We start from the raw sequence: 26,737 nt of genomic DNA on the forward strand, positions 1-26,737 counted from the left end.
TTAAGGAGTCGTCACTCAGATAACCTACATCTGAGGTCAAGACTTCAGGTCGGTTAGAAAATCCCAGGTGTGATTTCATGACTCCAGATGTTTTAAACAGTCCTTAGTCTAGTTTCAAGATTTTTAGTGTTGTTAACAGGATTTGCTTCGACTTCTTAAAGAACTCAAGTTGTGTTTTAGAGAGTCCTGCCCCGGTCTTAAACATCCAGATTAAATCAGAAAACTGGAGTCCAAGTCTGGGAAAAAGAACCCCGAAGAGTTTGTATTTTTTTTATTTAAGCCTTTTTCAGTTCCAGATATTCCAGCTGGAGTGTAAACAATAGAATTCAGTATCTGAGTCTGTTTTTACAGAGCCACGATAGATCTTCAGTCTGGATCTGCTTTAATGAGGCTTGAGTGTGTTTTTAAAGAACTTCATTTTATTATTTTCTAAAAGGGTTGATTGACTTCATTTTTCTTTACCTGGAGGTTTGAGTGGACGGAGGATCTCAGGATCGCCATGATGAGGACCTCTCAGAGCTCTGAGTGGACTCGCTGCGAACAGCTTCCTGGTTGTCGACAGAGATCAATCCAGACCAGACACATCTCATTCTGATCTTTCAAGCAGGGAAACTTCAGAAACTTCAGTGAGTCATCTTCACATCTTCACACCTATTTCAGTTTCAGCCGCTTGAGCGTCCCTGAGCGGGCGAGGCGAGGGTGTGATGTTTACATTTCATACGAGGGCCGCTGCTTACAAACGGGTCCCTTTGGGTGTATCGCTGGCTCTGTGATCTGAGAGGCCCTCGGACAACTCCCGACCAAACACGCCAGGCCTCGGCAGGTCTGTCAGTGTCTGGAAAGCCTCACCAGTGCGTCTGTCAGTCCCGGACGGACGGCTTAACTCATGCTAACACTGGAGGCAGACAGCTGCTCTCGCATGTCCGCCGCACACAGACGTTTAAGTGATTACTGAGAATGCGACGGTGGATGGAGACGAAACTGTATTCCAAATGTTTCCAGAGTGCTGGTGTGAACCCGAGCCCGGGGCTAACTGTAGCAACGTATCAACAAATGAAAACAGATGTCAGCAGAGAGCATTCCTCACCCTCCTCAGGCTCTGTGAACGCGTCGTGTTGGGGCGGAAACGGCTTATTGTGCTGTGTATCAAACTATATACCACATAGAAAAACATACAGTTTGATACTCAACATCTGAGCCGAGTCCCATGTCTCACTCCCACTGTGGCAGGGGGGCAAGTTAGCATCGGAACAAGAACGCAAGACTTCATTCCACTCATTTAAAAATGAAAAGGTGACTTTCAAAGCTCTTTAATGTAAAGCAAATTGATGTTGCACATCCTGATAAGACTTATAATGACAGAAAATGCACGCTGTGCTAATGTGCTTTAGCGCTTACGGATGGCGATGCATACTTCAAGAGTGCAAATGAGACACTGAAACAAACAATTTGAAGCACACAGATAAAATATAGCATCATCTGCTGAATACAAGTCAAGTCATATATTATACACATCACATTCCAATTAGAAGTCATATATCTTACATCAGACTCACACCAGAAGCATTACATGGCCTGGTGTCTGCACATCAACACATCTGATTCCAATCAAATTAACAAAATTACAATAAAACGGCCCGTCGCTCCAAAGATGCCAAATGGCAAACTGAAATTCTCCCAGCCACTGGAGGACAGATGTGGCTGCAGTCCTACTATTGTTTGTGAATTTGTGTTTGTATTCAAAGTTTTTGAGTAAGAAAAAGTTAAGCATATTAAGATCTGTATGGACACAGCAGCAGCTGGTGGAGTGTCGATACGTCGCAGCAGAGCATTTGAGACAATCCACAGAAAGCGGCACATTTTCAAGCTTATGACATTAGCTGATGATCATTTACATCCAGCTATGTCGGAGCAATTACCTCTATACTCGCTCACCCATCTTCTCCTGACACTAAATAGTCTTGATCCTCCTGCCGGCGTCTCGCTGCTTCTTCTTCTTCTTCTTCTTCTTCTTCTTCTTCTTCTTCTTCATCGTCGTTCCCTTCACGTCCAGCTTTGAGACTCTGGTGGACTTCAGCTTTGGTCTCGGTGACCTCAATGTCGTCGTAACCCTCCGTTGAGTCGTCCACCTCATAGGTCACTTCATCTGTTTCACAAATTAAGAAAAAAGAAGCTGCATGGGCTTTCCTCAGTGACTGGAGCAGCGCACTGCGACATAAATGTATAAAAAAGTTAGTTCACCAAGAGGCATTTCCTCAGCTGGCTCCCCACAACTTTTATTTGTGGACTTTATTATCAGTTGCTTTTTTGTGTGTGTTTTCCGTCAAACGTTGTGATAGACGGCCATCTTGAAATGAATGTAGCGTGTCGGCATACACACCAGTGGTGGCTGCGTCCGCATGAGTCAGCGGCTGAGACTCAACAGCTCCATCAATGTCGTCGTAAGAGGTGCTGTGTGCGTCAGTTTCAGTGATCAGTCCAGCGCCTGCTCGGAATCCTGAACCAAAGAAGAGAAGATGGGAGAAAAAAAATGTCACGTGAAATAGTAAATGATAAGAAAAAAGTAATGAAATGTTTTTAGACTCAGTGCCTGGACGGTTGACTTCTATTTCAGGGTCTCTGCGCTTCACATCCTCGTAGCTGCCGCTGTCAAACTCCTTCTCCTGTTGCTGTTGCTTCATCTTTCTCACTACAAGAAAACAGTGTTGTACGTTTACTGCCGCAGAACACAGCATCTGCTGCGTTATCTTTGCTACACAAAGCAAACAACATTGGATTTCTATTTCAGTGCTGTTCAATTCCTCCTGCTCCTGATTAAAGGATGTAACGATGTGAGGCAAGTGGTCTGGATTTATCTAGCATGTACTAACAGCTCCCTCTTGTGTCAAACCCATTTTATTATCCCACTGTTTTCCTCAAAGATCAGACATATGCAGCGGTTTTGATAAGAAAAAAACTTTTCTTGCTTAGTTTTCCCTGCCTGATTAGTATATGGAAGGCAGAACTGCAGTTCATGATGCATTTCTATAATTGAAGAATTAAAAAAAAAAAGTCTTTCTACAGGGTATTAAACTTTAAAATGTCATGCTCACTAATGACTTTGACGTTTATTGATATAAAGCATATGTTCCACATAAAATGTACTTTTTATACATAATATTTAATATTTTCTATATCTAAATGTGCTTTTTCCTCTTTGTTTTAGGTCTTATTGCAGGAATACATCATTCGGTGCTTTAATATTTTATTTTTCTAGCAAGGAAAGACAACGGTCTGTTGCTTCTGTGATGCTACTGCATGTGTGTGATCAGAGAAAAGTATAAATGTTAAGATAGAAGCTGCTGCAGATGTGATATTTCATTATACACACATGTGTAGGGAATGTGTCTCCACTTATGCAGATGATGGTGGAGTAAATAGTGACTGAAAACAAACTCTAAGTTTCAGAAAGGTGAAGGTTACTGTGACGTGACTGACTTCACCTTTGTTGGCGAAACCTTACTCACACAAGATGCCGGACTTCCTGGCTCTCCTGATCAGGCAGAATCCCAACAAAGCAAGAATCACACCCAGCAGAATCACCAGAAACACCAGTCCAACGACTGTTCCCACAGAAACAGGCTCCGGTGGAGGCTCAGTTGGTTCGATATAATCTGAAATCAAACACAGGCTGGAATGAGCTTCATCTACTTAAACAAAAGCATTCATTAGATAACAACACTTTGACTTGTGAGTGTAGCTCACCTTTACAGTAAATCTCAGCTGGGAAGGAGTTTGGGCAAGGCTGTCTTTTAACACAGTAGTTGACATCGAAGGTTCCGTCACTGCACTGCAGGGTGATCTCCAGGTTCTCCTGAGAATCAATAGAATGGTTTAGGTGTTTTCAATCAATCTATCAATCAATCAAGCTCATGGACAACAAAACTGGAGTATAGTATAAAACAACAATATTTAGTAATTGCAGTAAATATTTCATAAATCATTTCAAACTATTTTTTAATAAAAGTGGTTATTTTTGATTAAAAGGCATAAAGCATTTCTCAAGCTTTTTGTTTTTAAATTATATCTTACCTCAATATTATATTGTTATTTAATTTTTCTTAATGATCTTGAAACTGGGAGACATTTGATGCTGGTAAAGTATTTTCAATAACTTTCAGTGTGTGTTGCTAAAGTTGTAATTCTCTGTCATCGGATGTTTGAGTTAATCTGACTCATCAGGTTTTACAGTGTAAAAAAGCATTTGAAGATGAAGATGAAGATTTTTTTTTTACTAAATATTGGCCTTATGAACATTTCAAATCTGGCTTTACCAGGCTGTGATAAAACTGGATAAATTAGTTCTGGCATGTCCAAAAAAATCCCAAATATTAATTTTTACCAATTTGTATAAACAATATAACATCATGTTTGAATTCTGTGGTGAATCCTTTTAAAATGGAAGCAAAATCCACATTTGCATCTCCACTTTGAAAGGTTGTTCTCACACAAAGGAGACTGACGTATACTGCAGATCAATGGACAGTAAAGATTCACCCTCTTGGTTCCCCTGCGTGTTTGCTTCTTTGTGTCATCGTAGCCACCGCATTTCATTTTGTTGCACAGTTTTTCCTTCTTTTCGTTGGGGAAGAGTGCCTCTGTTATGCACGTCCTTTTCCATTCATTTTGAAATTTGACCTGGAGGACACCGCCACAGTGCTGCGTGGTGTTGAACTCAATAGTGCCTGTGAAACCGAACAGAAGGTGTTTTACGTGGCAGTGGATTGGTGAGGAGATCAGTGGCGTCGAACATTACTGGAAACGTCCCCCCCGTCCTTACTCATGCAATAAACAGACACCGCGATCGTTTTGGTGCAGCTTGTTTCCTCTCTCCGGCACTGGCCCAGTTCATAGTGGCGCTTGTCGCAGTGGACGTCGTACGCCTTCGCAGGACCCAGCAAATTTCCTTGCATGGGCCCAGTTATGGCATTGCCACATTTGAGCTCTTGGCAAAGCATGTGAGAATAGTTCTGGTTCCAGTTGTGACTGCAGACTGGTTTGTTACCGATCCTCAATTCTCCGTGACAGTTCTGGGAAAGGGTGACCTCGTATTTACCTGGGGAGGAAAACAGAGAAAACTTTAACATTGACAGTGACCTCAAACTGAAAAGAAGAAATGACCTAAAACTACCTGTGGACCAATGGCTGGCCAGCTGCATTCCAGTCTCTAATCTCTACCAAAATAAGATCTCACCTTCACATTCGAGGAGAAGTTTTTTCGTCTGTGATGGCGGGGTGTCGGTCTCGCAGTCCCAGATATTACTGACATTTTTACCACCACAACTGAAGCTTCTGGTCCAGAAGGGTTTGAACTCATTGTTTGGGTCACTTTCCTTTATTGACATGAGCCTTCCACACTTCATGTCCTCGCAGAATCTTTGTCCCTCCGTGTTGGTCCAGCCGTCGGAGGAAACGAGGTGTTGCGTTCCCTCGGAGAGAACGTAGACCTCTCCACTGCAGGCTTCTTTTTGGCTCATCATCTTCCAGTCTAAGGCAGGCAGCAGGGGGGAGAGTCCATCACAAAAAGCTACTGCACTGGTTCAAGATATTTCACTCATGAAGGGAAAGGCTTTGCACTGAACCTACCGGAACATTGGAGGCCGCCATATTTGCAGCTGGTCTTCTCATGGGTGACAGAACATGACGAGAAGGAGCCGTTGGGATTCTTACATTCTACCTTCGACACGGCTACAGGACTGTCCAGCATCCGTCCAAAGTAAGGGAGAGTTCTGAGAGCGCTGCCGCAGTTCAGTTCCCGACAGATGATGTTCTGGGTTTTCACGTCACCAAGAGCGTCCAAGCACACTGGGAGCGACATCTCCTCGTAGTCCACCACCACATTCCCCGAGCACTTCTCTCTGCTCTTTTCAAATCTCACATTCAGACTTTCTGCGATACAAAATATGATGGCAGTGAAAATGAATTCACCAAACAAGAAGATTATTTGGTAACACTTCCTTTTACAGTACGGCAATTACCATGTATTAACATGGTAATTGCAAGGTAAGTACCATGTAATAAGGAGAAGTTACTGTTAAAATTACCATGTAATTACAGGGTAACTATGTTGCTAATTACCTAGTACTTTTAGAGTAATTACCAAGCCAATTCCAGGCAAATACCAAGTAACTACCTGGTAGTAAGTATTAATTACTGGGTAATTATAATGTATATAGCAACTATGTCGGTAATTGCCAAGTACTTACTAAGTAATTGCTAAGTAATTACCATGTAATCATTGGGAAATGTAGACTTTTTACTAGGTATTACTAGGTACTGCTAGGTGTGTACGCTATGTATTTCCCTATTAGTCAAGTGTTTTTTACTACTTACCTGGTAACTTCTTAGTATTTCCCAGTAACTACAACATTTACCTGGTAATTACGGTTGAACTGTAGACTACTGCAAAAGGAAGTGAGGCCTGTTTCCACACTATTACCTGGTAACTACTTATTCATTACCCAGGAACTCCAAAAATACCTACCTGGAAATTACATAGTTATTCAAGTGGAATTGTACTGTAAAAGGAAGTGATGTCTGTTTCCATGTTATTACATGGTAATTACTCATTTGTTACCCAGTAAATAGAAAAATATTTACCTGGAAATTACATAGTTATTAAAGTGGATTTGTACTGTAAAAGGAAGCGAGGTGTGTTTCCATGTTATTACCTGGTAATTACTCAGTATTTAGCCTGTTACTCGGAAACTTTCACATACCCCACACACTTGCACCAAAAATGCAGCAAACCCCATCAGTGTCTGTGATCCAGTCTCTGAACAGCACACTGTATCTGTCAGGGGATCAGAGTTTCCATCAAAACCACCATCACCAGCCATCACATTACATTAAGATGAACACATTATTATTACATTTCCTCACTACGAACACCTCACTGTGACAGACATGCAAAAACAAGAGAGCTGCCAAAGATAAACATTTTAATCAAATGGAGTTCAACTTCTTATAAAACAATTTACAAAACAGTGCACATTTTTAGCAGTCAGGCATCTTTTTTTTTTTTTTAAGAAACAGAACAGATTTCTTTTGCAAAAAACAAAATACAAAAAACAGTGATAAACAATCACTATAAATCAACATTAATAAGTACACTGCTCCAGTCTTGTGAATTCACATCATCATGTGTTTTCTGCAGACCCATCTACAGGAACCCTTGATCTCCATCATCCCGAATACCCAGGACCGCCGTCCCCAGGTGTTGTCACGTCGTCCACGTCCAGACTTGTTCCTCCCTCGGCGTGATGGAAACGAGGACAGCACAACTGTTCCTTCTTAATGCTCAGGGTTTATTCACTTTATCACCCAAACCCCAAACGTGAGAACTGAAAACATACAAATATACATATTAATAAACAGAAACTTACACAATCAACAAATATACACATTGCACAAGACACAAATATCTTTAAACCTTCAAATATACACATGAAACCGACATTACAACCGAAACATTCACCCAAGCCTGAACCACAGCCACCCAGCACCAGCTGCAGAGCCACCATACTACCACCACTAGAATGATCAATAAAACACCAAGAAAAACGAAAATATACACACCTCACTGGCTGCTTCACATTGTAAAGGAGGTAAGCCGTTTGTTTTTGCTCTTTTCACGGAGTTTTTTGTTCTTATTTTCTCTCTCCGTGTTTATCTGTGCATCACTTAATGTGGTCCTACCCGGAACGTTCCGCCGTAAACACGCTTTCTCTCATTAGAGTAGGAACCGAAATTTAATTAAATATAAATATCACCATATCACCAAGTGTCTGCAGACGTTCCGCCATAAATAAGCTTTCTCTCAGTCGAGGTAGAACCGAAATTTAATTAAATATAAATATCATCAAGTGGCGGAACTAACCGTCTGCAGACGTTCCGGGTAGGACCACATTAAGTGGTGCACACAAACGTGGAGAGAGAGAAAACGCTCCAAAAAGTATGTAAAAAGAGCAAAAACAAACGGCTTACAGTGTGAAGCAGCCAGTGAGGTGTGTATATTTCCGTGTTGCTTGGTGTTTTATTGATCATTCTAGTGGTGGTAGTATGGTGGCTCTGCAGCTGGTGCTGGGTGGCTGTGGTTCAGGCTTGGGTGAATGTTTCGGTTGTAATGTCGGTTTCATGTGTATATTTGAAGGTTTAAAGATATTAGTGTCTTGTGCAATGTGTATATTTGTTGATTGTGTAAGTTTCTGTTTATTAATATGTATATTTGTATGTTTTCAGCTCTCACGTTTGGGGTTAGGGTGTTAAAGTGAATAAACCCTGAGCATTAAGAAGGAACAGTTGTGCTGTCCTCGTTTCCATCACGCCGAGGGAGGAACAAGTCTGGACGTGGACGACGTGACAACACCTGGGGACGGCGGTCCTGGGTATTCGGGATGATGGAGATCAAGGGTTCCTGTAGACGGGTCTGCAGAAAACACATGATGATGTGAATTCACAAGACTGGAGCAGTGTACTTATTAATGTTGATTTATAGTGATTGTTTATCACTGTTTTTTGTATTTTGTTTTTTGCAAAAGAAATCTGTTCTGTTTCTTAAAAAAAAAAAAAGATGCCTGACTGCTAAAAATGTGCACTGTTTTGTAAATTGTTTTATAAGAAGTTGAACTCCATTTGATTAAAATGTTTATCTTTGGCAGCTCTCTTGTTTTTGCATGTCTGTCACAGTGAGGTGTTCGTAGTGAGGAAATGTAATAATAATGTGTTCATCTTAATGCAATGTGATGGCTGGTGATGGTGGTTTTGATGGAAACTCTGATCCCCTGACAGATACAGTGTGCTGTTCAGAGACTGGATCACAGACACTGATGGGGTTTGCTGCATTTTTGGTGCAAGTGTGTGGGGTATGTGAAAGTTTCCGAGTAACAGGCTAAATACTGAGTAATTACCAGGTAATAACATGGAAACAGACCTCACTTCCTTTTACAGTACAAATCCACTTTAATAACTATGTAATTTCCAGGTAAATATTTTTCTATTTACTGGGTAACAAATGAGTAATTACCATGTAATAACATGGAAACAGACATCACTTCCTTTTACAGTACAAATCCACTTGAATAACTATGTAATTTCCAGGTAGGTATTTTTGGAGTTCCTGGGTAATGAATAAGTAGTTACCAGGTAATAGTGTGGAAACAGGCCTCACTTCCTTTTGCAGTAGTCTACAGTTCAACCGTAATTACCAGGTAAATGTTGTAGTTACTGGGAAATACTAAGAAGTTACCAGGTAAGTAGTAAAAAACACTTGACTAATAGGGAAATACATAGCGTACACACCTAGCAGTACCTAGTAATACCTAGTAAAAAGTCTACATTTCCCAATGATTACATGGTAATTACTTAGCAATTACTTAGTAAGTACTTGGCAATTACCGACATAGTTGCTATATACATTATAATTACCCAGTAATTAATACTTACTACCAGGTAGTTACTTGGTATTTGCCTGGAATTGGCTTGGTAATTACTCTAAAAGTACTAGGTAATTAGCAACATAGTTACCCTGTAATTACATGGTAATTTTACAGTAACTTCTCCTTATTACATGGTACTTACCTTGCAATTACCATGTTAATACATGGTAATTACCGTACTGTAAAAGGAAGCGTTACCGATTATTTTTAAATGTCATAATGCTATAAGGTAATCTTTTTCTCTTTTTTTTGCTGTTGAACATTTGGTGTCGTTTGGCAAAACAGGATAATGACTTCTGGGGTTCTGAGGGTATTGAGTATAAATGCAGGCTCACGCAATGTACAATTACATAATATAGTTCTTTACATGCCATTCGATTTATTGTTTTCATTTAATTTGATTCCACTTGATTTGAAGTCCTCACTGTTCCAGGAGCTGGTTATCGCTGAAAACGCCCAAAGGTGAGGACTCTTGTTCTAAAAGATCCTCTTAAAGCCATTTTCTGCTAGATGGTGAGATCTCTCCGCTTAGATTATCAAAAAGCAGACATAATAACGAATTTTACTTTGAAAAGAATGAGCTATTTAATACTCATCTTAGTTTTAGCACAACCTCATGACATCAATTTACCATTGACAGGTAGCAGGGGATTGAAAGGGAATCCAAAGTTACCAAAGTTTGTGTTGATTTGAACTCCAAGATAAAGTAAACTGTTCAGAGAACGCTCAGAAATGTAGGTTTTTCATGAAGAATCACAATCTTTTACCTGAACAAACAACGTAGGCTGGGTTTAGGGCACAGAACGTATCGTCATCGCTCCTGATGGCCTTGCTGTGGTTCAGGTTGGTAAGGTGTCTCGTACTTTGCAGACTCTTGAACTTAACATTGCCGTTCTCTGGTTTTCCAATGGCTGTGACGGCTGTGCCGCAGCCAAGACTCTCACACAGGCTGGAAGACTTCTTGGATGTCCACGATTCTGCGCACACGCCGCCACGTGTCCCTTCAGAAAGGACGTCGACCCTTCCCCAACAGCCGCGGGTCAGCATCACGTTCCGAGTCTCTGGTGTGGGAATCCACAAAGCAAACACCAAAAGGTAAGAAGAATTTCACCAAAACATACATTCAGTTTTTACATGGCGACTTCTTTGATTGTGTTTTGTTCAGTGTGGGTTTAATTTTGGATGCTATCCAATGGATGATCTGACACTGTGGTTGTCATTCCTTTGATTTGTTGTTGCCTGTTGCTATTGGACCGTGGACATCGTGCATCCTCCGACTCTGTTTAGTTCAGCACAGTCGCTCTTCATCGTGTACCTGAACACATGACGACGGCAACGGCTTTGAGGTCGTCGGACTGCAGTGTTGCTTCGCCGCATTCAAACAGGCTGCTATTGGTGGATGAGCAGTCGTAAGCAGTTTTCCAAACATCTTCAGTCCCATTGCCTCTTGGTGTGGAGGTAAAGTTTTTGGCAGTCCCACAGTTCATCTGTCGACACACTGCGTCTGCAGACTGTTGGTTCCACAGCGTGGAACCAGAGAGATGATAGATTTTGTTGACGTCCTCGATCATGACCTCGCCAGAACAGGGTTGTGCTCCATGCAGAAAGACCACCTTGTGGCCTGACGGACAAAAGAAAAAAAACTGTGACAATTGCTGAAACTCAAGCTTCATGCTAGCAGTATGGAGTATGACTCCAATCGAATGTTGCAAAGATGGCTGCATTTTTCACAGACTCACTCTCAGTTTGGTTGTTAGAGTATACGTTAGCAAAGCTTGCTAGCTTTCAGCGTTTTGCAGCCATGCGTTTGTGTGCAACCTGGCATTGAGGACCAGAAGACAAAAACAGAACTCACCTTCACAGGTTATTTCCACTACTTCAGTGCCCACGACTGGTCTGCCTTGGCTCCTTGTCACGCACTCAGATATGTTCTGTGCTCCTTGATCGCATTGTACAGTCACTACATCTCCAGTGCCTAGACTGAATCTTTCAAATTCTCCTGAGGTTCGAGCATTCCCACAAGTCAAATTTTGGCAAACCATATTGGAGTATTTTGAGTCCCACCCAAGCTTGGAGACTCTTCTAAACTGGCCTTCGTGTTTGATCTCCAGTCTGCCGGCACATCTTTCAGGACCATCCACCAGTTTCACATCCACACTGCCTGGATCGTGACAGCAGGAAGAGCGTCAAAAAGACACAGAAACACAGAAACTCCTGCTGAATGTCAGATTGGACAAAGATTTTCTTTTGGTTGAATCCTTCAACAATTTGTCCTTCTTACCCAGGTATTTCTCCAACACATTAAATGCCACGAGTTCTTACTTACAAAGGAAAAGAAATCATCATGTGATCGAGATTACCTGAACAGGTGAGGAAAGGAGCAGTCATACACGACTGCATTCGGCCACGACGAGCGTGACAGTGGTACAGTGAGGACTCATCATCTTTGCACTCCACATAATCCATACTCCCTGGCTGAGATATGGGTCGTTTAGTACTCTGAACCATCTGGAAGAAAGTATTTTCATAGATCAGGTAAGTCTTTGGCGACAAGTGTTGACTGGTTGACAGTCAGTGCATGTTGCCACACAGCCAGATGCTGGCAGTGCTGGGATCCATGTTAAATATTTAGTTGTCCTGAGAGGTCGGGATCTTTTCTCTGCCTGATTTTAAGGTATGGGGTGTGAGGAATGAAGACCAGCAGACTCTGCTTTGCAACTTAAAATTGCAACTTTGTTAAGCAGGTCAATTCGCACAAAATAAACCAAACCAAAACAGTTTTTTTTAAATGAAGGCCACTTCCTTTGTGCTTCAACAAAACCTAGCGGGATGAACCTTCCTGTGTCTCTTTCCCTCTCTAACAAACTGCTTGCTGCAGTCTCTTGATTGTCACTGTATCAACCAGCTCACGCCCTTCAGCTCGACAGCGACCTTTATCCTGACTGTCCTCAGGACTCTGGTTCTTGTCGTCTTTTCCTGGAGGCCAGGATGGACTGTCGTTCTTGTTGCAGCCACTGAGAGTGAATGTATCTCGCTTCAGTGGTAAATGGTAAGTGGACTACACTTATATAGCGCTTTTTACCCTGCACTGACAGAGCCCAAAGCGCTTTACACTGCAATATCACATTCACCCATTCACACTCACAGTCACTCCATACTGGAGGTGGTAAGCTACTATTGTAGCCACAGCTGCCCTGGGGTAGACTGACGGAAGAGAAGCTGCCAATCTGCGCCATCGGCCCCTCCGACCACCACCAACCATTCGCACAATCTTTCATGATATCACGATGCTGAGAATGCACTGATGCTGCTCCTGAAAATCTGATTTTTCTAAGGAATAATGTGGCCTTCTATGTAAATAAGCGGTCCGACATCACTGCCACTATCTATCTGTCCTCACCTCACATTATCATGAACCCAACTCAACTTTGTTTCTGTAGCACTTTAAAAAACTGTGTTGTGGCACAAAGTGTTGTACAATGTCATAAATACATAAAGTGCAGGATAAAATACAATAAGAACAAGGAAATCCATGAAAGACATTTAATAAAACAGTAAAAACAGGACTAGAGTCTCAGGCTGAGTTAAAAGCCAGTGAATAAAAATGTGTTTTAAGATCTCTCTTAAAAACGGACGGTGAGGGGGCCTGTCTGATGCACAGTGGCAGCTCGTTCAACAGCTTATGGGCTTCAACAGAAAAACGTCTGTCCCGTCTGGGAGGTACCCAGGTCCAGAGGGTGCCTCCAGCAGCAGCTGATCAGCTGATCTGAGGCACCGAGCAGGAGTGTAGAGGTCAAGCAGCTCAGAGAGGTAAGGCGGGGCGAGACCATTCAGGGACTTAAAAACAAATAAAAGAACCTTAAAATGAAGGCTAAAGGTTACAGGCAGCCGGTGGAGGGAGGCCAGGATGGGAGTGATGTGCTTCCTCTGATTTGCTGTAATGTTTTAAACCAGCTGGAGACATGCAAGGGACGACTGGCTGACTCCAACATAAAGTGCATTACAGTAATCCAGCCGTTAGGTAACAAAGGCATGGATCACTGTCTCAAAGTGCTCACATGCAAGAACAGGCTTCACCTTAGCCAACTTTCTCAGGTGGAAGAAGCTGGACTGAACCACTGCTCTTCTCTGTGAATCCAGTTTAAAAATCACCGCCCACCTTAAACCCCAGAATTAAAACAGTCGGCTTCACATGCGGAGTCAAGGGGCCCAGGTCAGCAGGTGGAGGTTCACAGGAGTCACTGGGACCAAACACAGTCACCTCTGTCTTTATATCATTAAACTTCAGAAAGTTTTGGGCCATCCAGGCTTCAATGTCCTCAAGGCACCGTACGTTGTAGATTCATTAACAAGAAGGCTTCTTTCTTCTTTAATGGGACACAGATCTGGCTGTCGTCCATATAGCAGTGAAAGGAGATGCCGTGCCTTCTCAGGATGGACCCCAGTGGTACTAAAGGTTTGAAACGACTCATTTTCACCAAGTATGACATTTCCATTTTGCTTCCACTTCCACACATTGTACAGGAAAAAGAGCTGTTGGTTGTTACTTGCAGAAGTTAAAGGTGTGAACTCACCTTTCCACAGCCCAGCTCGCTGCACACCAGCCCATCCTCCACCAATGTCCAGGTGGTGGCGCACACAGGCTGACCACTTTTCCCATTCACCTTGACGCTAACCGTACCGTAGCATTTTGTTTCCTTGCCACGGTCCATCAGAACTATACTGACGTTGTCTGCAAGAAAATCAGTTTATTATCCACCTGAGACCAAACCACATGTTATCATGTGAATTAGAGGCTTTTCATTTAAAACATGAAAAGGAAATCCTGATATATAATCAGCTACAGCTGCTGCAGCCACTTGAGGAGTGAAAATGCGTCTTCAAGAAATTATTCATAGTTTTTCTCTCGGTACATCAAATAGAAACTGTAGCTGTCTCTTCTTCTCTTCCATTTTTATAATGATCTGCTGAATCGGCAGCGGTGGCGTCGAGACTGCTGACGCAGAGAGAGGTACCTGAACATGTCAGCTGGTTGTCTGGGCCGATTGTACCAGACTCCCCGCAGTGCACCTGCCGGCACATCGCACTGGCATCGGTGCGGTTGTGAGCGACTGCGATCCACTTGTTGTTGTCTTTTCGTCTCTCCAGCCGTCCAGAGCACACGTTGGACGGACTCCCTCTGATCTGCAGCCTCTTGTGGCCTGTGCAGACCACCTCTGTCAGTCTGAGCGTGTGCAAAGTGTGTGTGAAAGCACGTACAGTATGTGTGTGTGTGTGTTGTTTTTTTTTACCTTTGCACGTGACAGCGGCAGGGGTTCGGCAGTCTCGAGGTCCGACCACACACTGCCACAGGTGAGTCACGTTGTCGATGGTGGAACAGTCGAGCTCCATCTTTGGAAACTCCCTGAAGTCATCTGGGTGAAACCTCTCCGTACGAGGAAGCTCTGCCACTTCACCACATCCCTGGCGCTGACACAGCAGCTCGGCCTCACGCTGCCCTGAGGAAGGGGGCGGAGCCACAGAGTATCAGCATCACCTACACAGGACCGAACGTCACGTGACCCCGTGGGACTAAAGCTAGCACTGAGCTAGCAGAACCTCGGCTCGCTGTTTGTTAGCCACGATGATGTAGCATCCTGCATGCAGTTTGATGTAACATTTCTTGTCCCTGCCAAACTGGCTGGCAGAAAGTTTAAGAACTCGATGAACGACCATAAACAAATGGGAAAAATGGCAATATGGCAACTTTAAGCACAGCTCAGTGAACACAAGAGTATGGAGAGGACAAACTGCCGCAGACAGCTATAGATCAGCAGGGAACCGCAGAGAACCAGGAAGTCACCAGAACGCCGTGTACAGCAGTCTAATCTGATAACAGAGTATGTTTCACAAGCAGACTTTCCACCCCACCACAGAGATGTGCTTTAAGTCCAGAGTGAGCCGGCAGCGGGAATAACACCACAAATCATCCACTACAGCCGGACAGATCAACAGCAGAACCTGCTCGGGTCCCACAAAACACACGGCGGAGAAATGATCAGTTCAGTGATCTTTGACAGAGAAAAGTCCGACGGTTCCTTCCCTTTCCCACCCCAGTGAAACACGTCCTACTGATAACTGATCCACACCGAAGCTGCAGCGAATGATGAACTCCGGAGAGATCTGATCTACAATTTGATTTAATGTTTTCAATTTCTTTTCTTGCTTTAATAAAGTCCAGCTGAGTTTGTATCTTTTTCCCCAAACTGGAAAATAATTTAATTTGTAGATTGAATAGAAACTATGAGACAAGTTCACTTCAAGGTGGTTTATTTAAATTGAAGTCTAACTTTCTTCTCCAGTACAACCTTCGGAAAAAAACCTTGTTTGACTTTTAAACTTTCTGTATGTCAGGATGTTTTTTTTTTTCAAACTGCTTCTTTTCATTCTGTTTGATTTTATTCCATTTTAAACGACCCAACAAGACAAAAGTTTTAAAAACGATACTCCGATATCCGTCTATCGCAGGTTTAGACAAAGCGTTTCGGATCTTTTGATGTGACGGTTTCATGAGTGCAGAAATTGAAACTCCTCTCCGATTCTCGGAGGTTTTACTTTTTCATTGTTTCTAACTTTTCTCCATGAATATAAAAAGTCCTTTTGGTTTTGGTGGCATTTTGATAATACTTAAAAAAAAAAAGCAATATTTTAATGATTATTTATTAATAATTAGTCAACTTTGCTATAACTAACACCAGTATTATTGATCGTATTAGAAATTCAGTTTTTCACTCAGTTCTGCTTTGATGGCAGTAACTGTAAAAGTCTCTTGAAATGACTGCTCTATTTGGAGCTATATAAATAATGCTAAATTGAATTTAGTGATTTAACAATGTTGTAGGGAAAATGTTTTTCAAGTGTAATTTTATTCTTAATACAAATTCAGTTTTTTTTCCCTGAAAATTTGCTCACTTATTTACATACTCAAACATTTTTTTTCTTTTTCATTAGCAACGCTTGTCTCAAAATAGAAGAATTAACAGACATTGATAACATATTTTTTTTTATGTTACTCATGGAATAGAATTGAAATGGTTGGTTAACTATGGAAATTTTCACATGTAAAATAGTTTATGACTCGCACACATTTTCAAAAACAGGAACGTCTAAGTTGGAACAATTCTTTTCTTTCTGCATTATTATTCAAATGCAGCTCTTGAAAATGGGAAAATAACAGTTTTTTTAATTGTTAAATCTCATTTATCTTTGGCCAAAACACCTGCATAAATTTGATATGATCTAACCTTTTTTGTGTCTGTATATATATATATATATATATATATATATATATATATATATATATATATATATATATATATATATATACACACACACACACACATACATACATATATTAATATATATATATATATATATGTATGTATTTATGTGTGTGTGTGTGTGTGTATGTATATATATATATATATATATATATATATATATATATATATATATATATATATATATATATATATGTACATTTTTTTCTTTCACACACACACACACACACACACACACACATTCTAACCAACAAGTTTACATACATATTTTTTAGAAGGTTTAATTTCAATTTATTATATTAAAAGGCACGCACACACGCACAGGCACACAACACAAATTTACCAAATCTTAGAGGCATAATTACGTATATAACAAACTAAAGACTAGATTTAATTGAATTCAAAACAGATAAAACTTCAAAATATAAAGAGGATAAGTAATAATATGCAATATTGATTAAGGAATGTATATTTCCAGGATTTTTCTTTTCTTTACATTTTTCAATATAACAGCTTCTCTTGCACAGACATCTCTGTCTATATACTATATGTATATCTATCTATCTATCTATATATGTATGTATATAGATAGATAAGAGAAGCTGTTATAAAGAAAGAGAGAGAGAGAGAAAGAGAGAGAGAGACTTAGATATATAGACATAGAGATATAGATATATACACACAGTAGTATTTACATTGGGTTTCTGCCACTGCTGATATTTTCTCATTCCTCTCAGAAATTGGATGACTTTGCCCCTTTGTGAACATTCGATATGTTACTCTAGTTCATGTCATCTCATGCACTCTTACCCCAGTTCTCAGAGCAAATGTACCCAGCCCTCCCGTTGATGGAGTAGCGGACGGCCCCTGAACATCTGGATCCTTTCAGGTCGATCTTGATCTCATCTACAGAGGTGACAGAATGCGTGAGAGCACTGACGGGAGCAGCACGTCTGTCAGAAAGAGTGTGAGACGGCTGTAAACCTCACTGGAACACTGAATCTTCTTCACGGTGGGCTTTGGGTAGTAGCTGAGCCCCAGACCGGGACCCAGAACGGGACAATCCATCAGGTCTCTCTCCTGACCCGTGCAGCTCAGCTGGTTGAGCCAGACCTTGTCCCTGCGCATGGGGACGTCCGCCGTGGCGTTCTCCACAGGCTCCCCGCAGAAGGTGCTCCTGCACACCACCTCCTCGGTGCTGCGGGCCCAGCCTGTGTCCCCCACATGGCCCCACGTCTGGTTGTAGTAGGCTTCCACGTGGCCTCGGCAGGCGCCGTCTTCGTCCGACAGGATCACCTTGACAGCAACTGAAGAAACAGCGGCGCGCTCAAAAACAGCGGCTTAATTCACAGAAATCCATCAAAATCAACTGAAATGTAGTGACTGTACTCAGATTCATGACAGGATTTGATTTTAGAAGACCAAATGAAGTCAATCATCTGAACGACAACAAAACAAAAACGCTTTTGTTTATTTTTAATGTACATTGAGCAATTTTAAACAGTGCAGAATGAATGGATCAGTCTATTATTTCAATCTTATGGATATGAAACAACAAGTTTTAGTTTTCCTTCATATTTCACATAGATCTCATTTTCTGTCAAAAAACATTGATGGTTCAAAGGAAGTGATTTGCAAAATTTACTAAAATCACAAATTATTTAATAAAATCTGCACACTAAAAGTGATTAATGTTAGTTTCTTCAGACAGCGCTGAAATGTTTGAACATGTTCATTACTTTTTGTTAAAAAAAAAAAAAAGGGTTTTACAAATATTAACGAACAGGGACCAATAGAAAGTTGACCTGCACTAAATGTCAGAATGTTTTCCCAAACATTTAAGATCTATAAGGTTGAATCAATTACATTCAACTTCAGGAGAAAAAATAAAATCCATAAGTAGTGTTTCTTCATTGATTGGTTTATGTGTTTTTTTTTTAATGTACTGTTTTTCAAAAATTAACCCTTTGTTGTTAACAGCTTATTTTCATTATGCAATTTTTTTTTAAAAATTTACTTGAATTTTTTTGTTTCTCAAATTGTTTAGACATGTACCTGTTTTTGTATTATTATTTTAGTATGCCATAGGGGCCTTAAAGTGCAATTTACACTGCTGTCTGTTTGTGTTAAATGTGTTCAAGAAAAAAGAAATTGGAAAAACTAATGATAAAAAAATGTAGTTTAATTTATTTTTAATTGAAATCAGTTTGTTCACATTCAGGAATCAAATTCAAAGCCTGTATATATCCTATATATGTATATCCAAATTGATTTTTTTTTTCAACAAATATTCATGTTACAGGAATAAAAGATTTTTTGTGATACTGCATAGAAAAGTGTTTCATAGGTTTACCTTTCCATGGTTTATGAACTGGAAATCACACATAAAAGTAAAATGATAGAAAACAGTATCGGTATTATACAAAGTAAAGGACTCATGTTCTAACTTTCTCTGGTTGTTTCGTATCTGCTCAATTTTGGGGAAATGCCAATAAGACTAACATCCAGTCAGTGTTCAAGTCACAGAAAAGAAAACGATTATTGTCCAGAACAGATACAGACATCCAACAGACCCATGACTCGGCCAGTCTGGATCATTCAAATCTCATATTATTGCTAAAAAATTATGTATAAAGCTCAGAAAGACACATTACATCAATGTTTACAACAGATCTCCAAAAAAAGAAAGTAGCTGGAACGTAAAAGGAGCAGAGATCTTCACAAAATGAGACTTCAGGACCAAAGTGAGGGAAAATCGAAATCACATAATAATGTTTTATATAGTGCTTTTCTGGACACTTTACATTGCATTATTCATTCCCTCCATACTGGTTGGCGGTAAGCTACTGCTGCAGCCACAGCTGGCCTGGGGCAGACTGACGGAAGCGAGGCTGCCGGTCTGCGTCATCGGCCCCTCCGACCACCACCAACCATTCACTCTCACAAAACTTTCATAGCTGGGTGAAGTGTCTTGCCCTGTCTTTTACGCCTGCGGGAACGGGGATTGAACCGCCAACCTGCTCTACCAACTCAGCTACTGTCACCACATGTTAGATTTAAAAAGTGATCAACCATCAGATACAAAGAATTGCAGTAAAATCACAGTGAAGTTATGAAATAAAGCTCTGATGAGAGTGAGGGCGGCATTAGTGCATGACCCTCACACTTTACAGTCATGTAGTTTGCTCTAAATGTTCAAGGAAAGTGATTGAGATAAAGGAGGAGATCATGAAAGTGTTTCTTATATATATATATATATATATATATATATATATATATATATATATATATATATATATATATATATATATACATATACATATACATATATATATATATATATATATATATATATATATACACAGACCACGACTTCCTGCAGCAACTAATTTCTTACCTGAGCATGTTGAACTGACCTTGTTGGATTGTATTTAAAAACAGAGTGCCAAGTTGACCACGTTCATACAATGACTCTGTTAAAAATACAGTTTTCATTCTGAAAAAAGCCCATGTGATTAATCATGATTAAAAAAAAAAAAAATCTTTATTTTCATCCCTACATTAATCAATTAATCACATCAATGGGATGATTAACTCTGACGGCCCATAATCTGATTAATTACTTTTTAAAATGTCTAAGTGGACTCAGTTTTTTCACTGATGGAATGTTCCTTTTATCACAATTGTTACAAGTCAGCTTTGTTGTACGGCTCTTATAAATTAAAGGATTATTAAACCATCACATTTAAAACCCACATAAATGATGTAGTTGTCATCTTATTTGGAGAAGATCTTACACAACAGGAACACGTTTTACATAAAGCTGCTGCAACGCCTCAGGGGGCACACGGAGCTGAAGCTCAGGAAGCCGCTGGGGGAGTCACTTGCCTTTGGAGTTCAGCGGCTGGGTGTGAGCGCCGTGCAGGAGCAGCAGGAGGAACCACATGATGGCCACGGGCGTCGACAGCAGACTGACACACAGCAGTGATGAGATCAGCTTTATACAGCGGACGAGAACCGCCGAGCGCTGCAGTCAGGCTCAAGGCCGCTCCCTCAGGATCCAACACAACACACACACACACACACACACACACCGCAGCACTGGCAGATCAGTGTCCTCAGTAAGCTTCAGATTGGAAAAATGTACTGAACTACTGAGCTCCCCTCATCATATCTACAGGTTCAGGATGAAGTGAGAAAAAAAACACTGAGAATCACCAAGAAAGTGTTGTGCGAGTGGTGTTTGAATGAAGCTCTTCCTCTGAAACAGCCGATTGTGTCTGGATGGAGATGAATCAGTTAGGTGCACGTGGCTGCATGGTGCGATCCGGGTGAAATCCCAGGTGACGTCCTCCACACGCTCCACTTCCTGTCTGGATGAACCCTGGAACACGAGCAAGCGCTGCTTCTTCCCCTGCGATCAGGCGCTGGATCTCCTCCCTGCAGTGCTAACCGGAGCTCTGGAACACAACTGAAATGTTGTCCAAGATAATTCAACAAGTGAAAAGTGTCTGCTGCTTTCGCACAACACGAGCTTCTGTCAGCCGAGACTCAAAGAATTCAGCACCGTCCTCATCAAGTCAGAGTGACGGGAGAGGGGAGCTGAGTGTTTCTCACTGCTTTAGCATCACTGATGTTCTGATTACTGTCATTTCTTTAAAGGTAAAATCAGCCATGAGTGTAATCTCCCGTGCCATCAGCCGTGCAGCGTGGAGCCGCTGACGGGAGTCTTCATGTGGCGGGGTTTGTCAGCCTGGATGAGCCGTGGTTACAGGTGCAGCCTGCCGGCGTCGGCAGCCCCCGGCCCGGCCCGGCTGTGGCTTTGCGGCTTCACATGCTCCACTCGGTAGAGATCAACCACAGCTTTGCTTCAAAAAATCTTAAACAAACTGAGAAATGCGTCTCGGGGGGCGCCGCGCTCGCTGGCGGCGGGCTCCGACATGGCGGCCGGCGCAGCGCTCCTGCTCTAAAGGTGCAGTTCTGAAGATGTCAACTTCAGCAGGTAAATTCTAGAGTTTGAACAGAAAGTTACTGGTTGATTACTATGACAACTAGGGCAGTCACTTTAATACATTAATGAGATTAATCAATTAGACAGAAAATTAACGCATTAAAAAAATTAATCTAAGATTAATTACAGCACACTTGAGTGGCAGTTCAATGTAAACGGAACTGTTGTCTTATTTCGAGGCATGTTCTACTTGTAGTATTCATTTTGAATTGCTGCATTGAGTTAGCTTTAGTGTTCATTTTGAATTTAGTTTGCTTCAGTGGCTGTTTTAGACTCAGCTTCATTTTATTTCAGAATTTTTCTTTACCTATATTTGCACTGCATTTTTGAATAGTGCACCAGGCCGAATTGGTTTGCTGGGATGCACTTAAAGTTTTTCTTCTTTTGAATTTCTTTAATGAAACACAATGAAAGTGTTATTTAAGTTGCCTGATTGGGCTCAGAATTTATTTTGGACAAGACGTCCTGACTTAGCTTCATTCATCATCAATAAAAATGTGGATTTGAGATCTTCTCTTCTCAGAGTTTTCATTTGATGAGTCTTGCACTACGATTCTGTAACGTCCCTGAATTGGAATTCTTCACTTGGGAACCTAAAGCAGATATGAGATTAAAATGTGATTAATTAGATTAACTAATTGCAAATCCTGTAATTAATTAGGTTACATTATTTGATAGCATGACAGCGCTAATTACAACATCTGAAGTCCACCTCTCCAAACCATCACTTCACATCAGTTGGAACGCTGCTCATACAGGTTAAAGTGGAACTAATTGATAACCCGCTCATGTTTTTTGAAGCAGTTTTTTTTTTTAATTTAACCTTTATTTAACCAGGAGAATCCCGTTGAGATTAAGAACCTCTTTTTCAAGGGAGTCCCGGCCAAGAGGCAGCAAAGTTACAACTGTTACAAGTTGTAACTTTTTTTGTCTCCATGACCCAGATGACAAAGTACATCTTAAAAATGTGGTTTTTATTACTAAAAAAAAACCCTCCAGTCCACTTAAAAACCAAAATAGGATTATATTTATTTTACTTTCAATTAAAAGTGATTCTGAAAGTATTTGTTTATATTTCAAACAATAGTGATATGATTTAAATGTAAATTTATTGCATTTCTTCAGCACGGATAAGTTTTTAATTTTTTTTCTTCTTTGCATTTTAACATTTTTTGTTTATAATTATTTATAATAATTCACTATCAGTTTTTTAAAGGGTAATATGAGAAATAAGTCTATTTTATTGGTAAAAAATAATTCTCTTTTTTGGAAATGCACAATCAGGAATTTATGCACCGGACCAGACCGGACCATGTGAGCAGCTCCATGAACTCTCAGACTTTCAAAGTGTTTTAACAACATTTATTCTAAATTCTATTATTCTATTCTAAATGTGAGGAAAAATGCATTGAGACCATTTGTGACCTTTATTACAAAGTGTGGGGGGTGATCACAAAACCTGCTGTTAGCTAATGAAGTGTTATTAATGATATATTTCCTTTTAAAAGGGACTTTTCCCTTTCTACAGCTGCTTCTGCTCGATCCTGAGGAACTGTCGGGTTTTTCTCTTCAACAGCATCGAGACATGACTGTGGTGTAATTGGTGCTTTTTAAATTTTAATTATGCATTTTATTCTTTTTTGACAAAACGTCCATAGATTACAAAGTACTCCCTGATTTTCAATGCGACAAAATATGAAAAATAGAGATCATATTCAGTGAATAAAATAAACTGTGTTTGAAAAAACGCATTGCCACTGTAAGTACATGAGTAACATTCTATTTACAGGATAGACAGGAGGATAGGAAATCGACGATCAGGTTCTGACATTTGTAGTTGCAGGTGTGAAAAGCAGTGAAATGATTGTGATGAGCGGGTGAATATTGCTGCAGAGCGCTCCGATGGTTTGAACTTTGATGCATGCAGAGGCGTCTCAACCGCAATCTTCACATTTATCAGAGGTGCGATCAAACGCTGGGCGTAACTGACTCAACCAGCAGCCTGGGACAGGAGCAAGATGAGCAGAAATCCTGCCACAGAAACCGCTGAGGTGGAATTTCTAAACCAGGTCTTCTATCTTGACAGGAAACTGTGACTTCACTCGCCTCTGCCTCGGCAAACATGAAAGTGTCGACCCCCAACTCCGCCTGATACACAGCTGGAGGACTGAAACATCCATTCACTCAGTTCATCGGCAAGGGAAAGAGAAAAATAAATAGAAAAGTAGCTTCTTTATTAAGCGTACTCATATACAAATTTTGTGACTTTAACATGTTGCATATCGCATCATGAAAGACATTTGAGTGTGATGTGCAGAATACCTGTGAATCACTAAATGTGTGGATTTAGAGAGAAAGATTCCGATGTGTGAGCCAAAATAAATCATTTGAATTGGTGCATTTAAATTGATGTGTGCATTCTAACAAACACATTCATGACACTTCAGCCAAAAGAATTTTGAAATTTTAAATTACACATTCAAGCAAAAATGCAGTAATCCAAGGATGTTTGGAGTCCACCAGCTGCACCCCCCCCCCCCCCCCCCCCCCCCCCCCCCCCCCCCCTCCGACGGCCTCAATAAACAGGTGGAGGTGTACGGTCTCATCATCCGTCGCCTTCTGCGAGGAAAACACCCTCGCCTTCAGGACTGCCACGAAACCCAGGCTCAGCGAGGGATTAAAACCCTTCATCACTTAGAAGAAACGGATCTTCTTCTCAGGGGCAGAGATGGAGCAGAAGGAGGTCAACAAAGAGGTCAAGAGAGCCACAAACCTCTCCAAGCTCAACAACAAGAGCAGATTCAGTCGGGGAAACCTGCGCTCAGCTTGTATTCTGGAAACTCGACTCCCATCAGCAGCTCTGTTCTCGTCCCGGGCAGCGTCCCAGCATCCCTCTCAACCTGCTGAACTCCTCGTCCAGATTTCAAACCAACACCTCCCCCCAGCTGGCCGGCGTCAGGGTGAATCTTAAAGCGATACTTCAACATTTTGGCAAATTGGCCCATTTAGCGCAATTCCTTAGTCATTTGGAACAGCATACTTACTGTTTTTGTGAGGGCGAGCTGTTGTTTATTCAGAGGTGAGTCGGGGAAGGTTTTCGGGACGGACACAATGGAAGTGGATGGTATTTTTGTTCCCCCTCATCAAACTCATCAAATACACAATCCAACAACCCCAAAACACTTTGGTGGACACGTTATAATCCGCACATTCACTACGCTGTGAAATATTAATGCAAAATTACCAGAGTGAGTTGTTTATGCGAAGATTGCTAAGACAGAACTACTTACTAAACATGGCGTCTGGGCGTAGTGATCTCAAAAGAAAAAGTAGTTCCCAGTATTTGCTTCAGTGTCGCAACGCTACAATATTATTTGTTGGTGTTCCACAGCGTAGTGAATGTGTGGGTTATAACGTGTCCACCAAAGTGTTTTGGGGTTGTTGGATTGTGTATTTGATGAGTTTGATGAGTTTGACGAGGGGAAACAAAAATACCATCCACTTCCATTGTGTCCGTCCCGAAAACCTTCCCCGACTCACCTCTGAATAAACAACAGCTCGCCCTCACAAAAAAAGTAAGTATGCTGTTCGAAATGACTGAGGAATTGTGCTAAATGGGCCAATTTGCCAAAATGTTGAAGTGTCAAGTATTTTGACTGTTTCTGCATTTTGAATGTCAGAATTTCATTAGTTTTTTTTTTCTTTTTTATTCTTTGTGCAGCACTTTTTCGCCACTGCAGTTGTTTTTAAAGTGCTTTATAAATAAATGTGAGTTGAGTGGAGTTTGTGTTTTTCTGTAATAGACCATATTCTACTTTTTGGGGCCTATTTCTTCTAGACAGAACTTTGGCTATTTATTCTCACAGAGAAGGAGCAAACTAAAAGTGTGTGCGGTGGGCTGAGAGGGAATGAAGGCGGCGCTGGGCCTTTCTCTGACTCTGCTCACGTCTCACAGTCAAACAGCAGATTATCTCTCGGTGATCAGCTCCTGCTGCAGAGCCGCCACTCAGTAGAAACTGCTGAACAGCCATGGATGAACAGCTGAGGGCCGACCTTCAGTAGCGATGTGACGAGTTTACAGCATGCTGACTTCATCTTTAATGAAGATTTTGAAGATTTCAAAATGAAGATGCAATTATTACAATAGTTGTAGAGTTTGTTCAACTGAACTGATCATCCTGTATTAATCCCCCCTGGGGAATTTCCATTTTCTACACTGAGTGCACGGAGGCGCGTCGGGGGACTTTGACTTCTGTTGTTCCAAGAACAATTAAAAACAAAATAAATTATCAAGTTAAAATATGTATTATAAAAGAATAGATGTTAAATCATGAAAGGTCTTGACGATATGATCTCAATGTTAAATACAGTCTTTATAGCCTTCAGTCAGGCAAATGAAATAACGCTCACTTCATCCAACATGATGTTCAGCTTCATGCTTCTCAGTGAATACTGCATTAACGTCACTATTCTTACTTTTACCCAATTAAAAAAGTTGTTGTTTTCGGATATTTCATGTTAAATGGAAATTAATCTCTTTCTCACACACACACACCCGGACCCACACACTTTATCTGCTTGTGGAGTAACACCAGGAAATCAGATCTGATAGAAACTTTGACAGAACAGGAAATAAAACCAGCAGATAAGATTTTGGCGGTAAAAGACACAAACGTCACAGATAGAATGTCAGAAAATACATTGTAAAATACATCAAATTAAAAAAAGAAGTTTTAAGCATAAAATTAACCTAAATATTTTATTTACATGTTTTAGATAAAGAAGAATGCAAAAGTATCGAGGTTAGAGGAAAGTAATGGAAAATAGTTCAAATTATATATTCTGAATTAGTTCTAAAACTATATGAAATATTATACAGGATATATTGATTAATATATTGATGAACATCTGAACTGATGCTGATTTAACCT

The 26,737-nt window shown here is 40.8% G+C and overlaps 1 protein-coding gene across 1 annotated transcript; it reads right to left on the reverse strand.

Moving 5' to 3' along the window:
• Positions 1 to 1,311: 1,311 nt before the first annotated feature.
• LOC115408238 (scavenger receptor cysteine-rich type 1 protein M160) lies at positions 1,312 to 20,804 on the reverse strand. Its single transcript, XM_030118873.1, has 19 exons — positions 20,684 to 20,804; positions 17,785 to 18,102; positions 17,606 to 17,701; positions 14,768 to 14,974; positions 14,492 to 14,677; positions 14,051 to 14,208; positions 11,837 to 11,984; positions 11,332 to 11,637; positions 10,792 to 11,097; positions 10,244 to 10,537; positions 5,626 to 5,928; positions 5,234 to 5,527; positions 4,820 to 5,095; positions 4,537 to 4,724; positions 3,745 to 3,853; positions 3,507 to 3,653; positions 2,591 to 2,689; positions 2,381 to 2,497; positions 1,312 to 2,146 (listed from the first exon to the last, which is right to left on the reverse strand). Exons 1-19 carry the CDS (start codon positions 20,739 to 20,741, stop codon positions 1,932 to 1,934), a joined length of 3,825 nt encoding a protein of 1,274 aa, XP_029974733.1. The 5' UTR covers positions 20,742 to 20,804; the 3' UTR covers positions 1,312 to 1,931.
• Positions 20,805 to 26,737: the final 5,933 nt, after the last annotated feature.

Source organism: Salarias fasciatus, chromosome 20 (genome assembly GCF_902148845.1).
Source record: "Salarias fasciatus chromosome 20, fSalaFa1.1, whole genome shotgun sequence".
Lineage (NCBI taxonomy): Eukaryota > Metazoa > Chordata > Actinopteri > Blenniiformes > Blenniidae > Salarias > Salarias fasciatus.

Excerpts from the sequence above, each read along its gene's own strand:
- LOC115408238 (XM_030118873.1), bottom strand. The coding sequence starts at position 20,741 with ATGTGGTTCCTCCTGCTGCTCCTGCACGGCGCTCACACCCAGCCGCTG. Across the intron at positions 5,528-5,625 it reads TGGCGGCCTCCAATGTTCCG|ACTGGAAGATGATGAGCCAA; the intron begins GTAGGTTCAGTG and ends TGCCTGCCTTAG. Across the intron at positions 2,690-3,506 it reads CAGGAAGTCCGGCATCTTGT|TGAGAAAGATGAAGCAACAG; the intron begins GTGAGTAAGGTT and ends GTTTTCTTGTAG.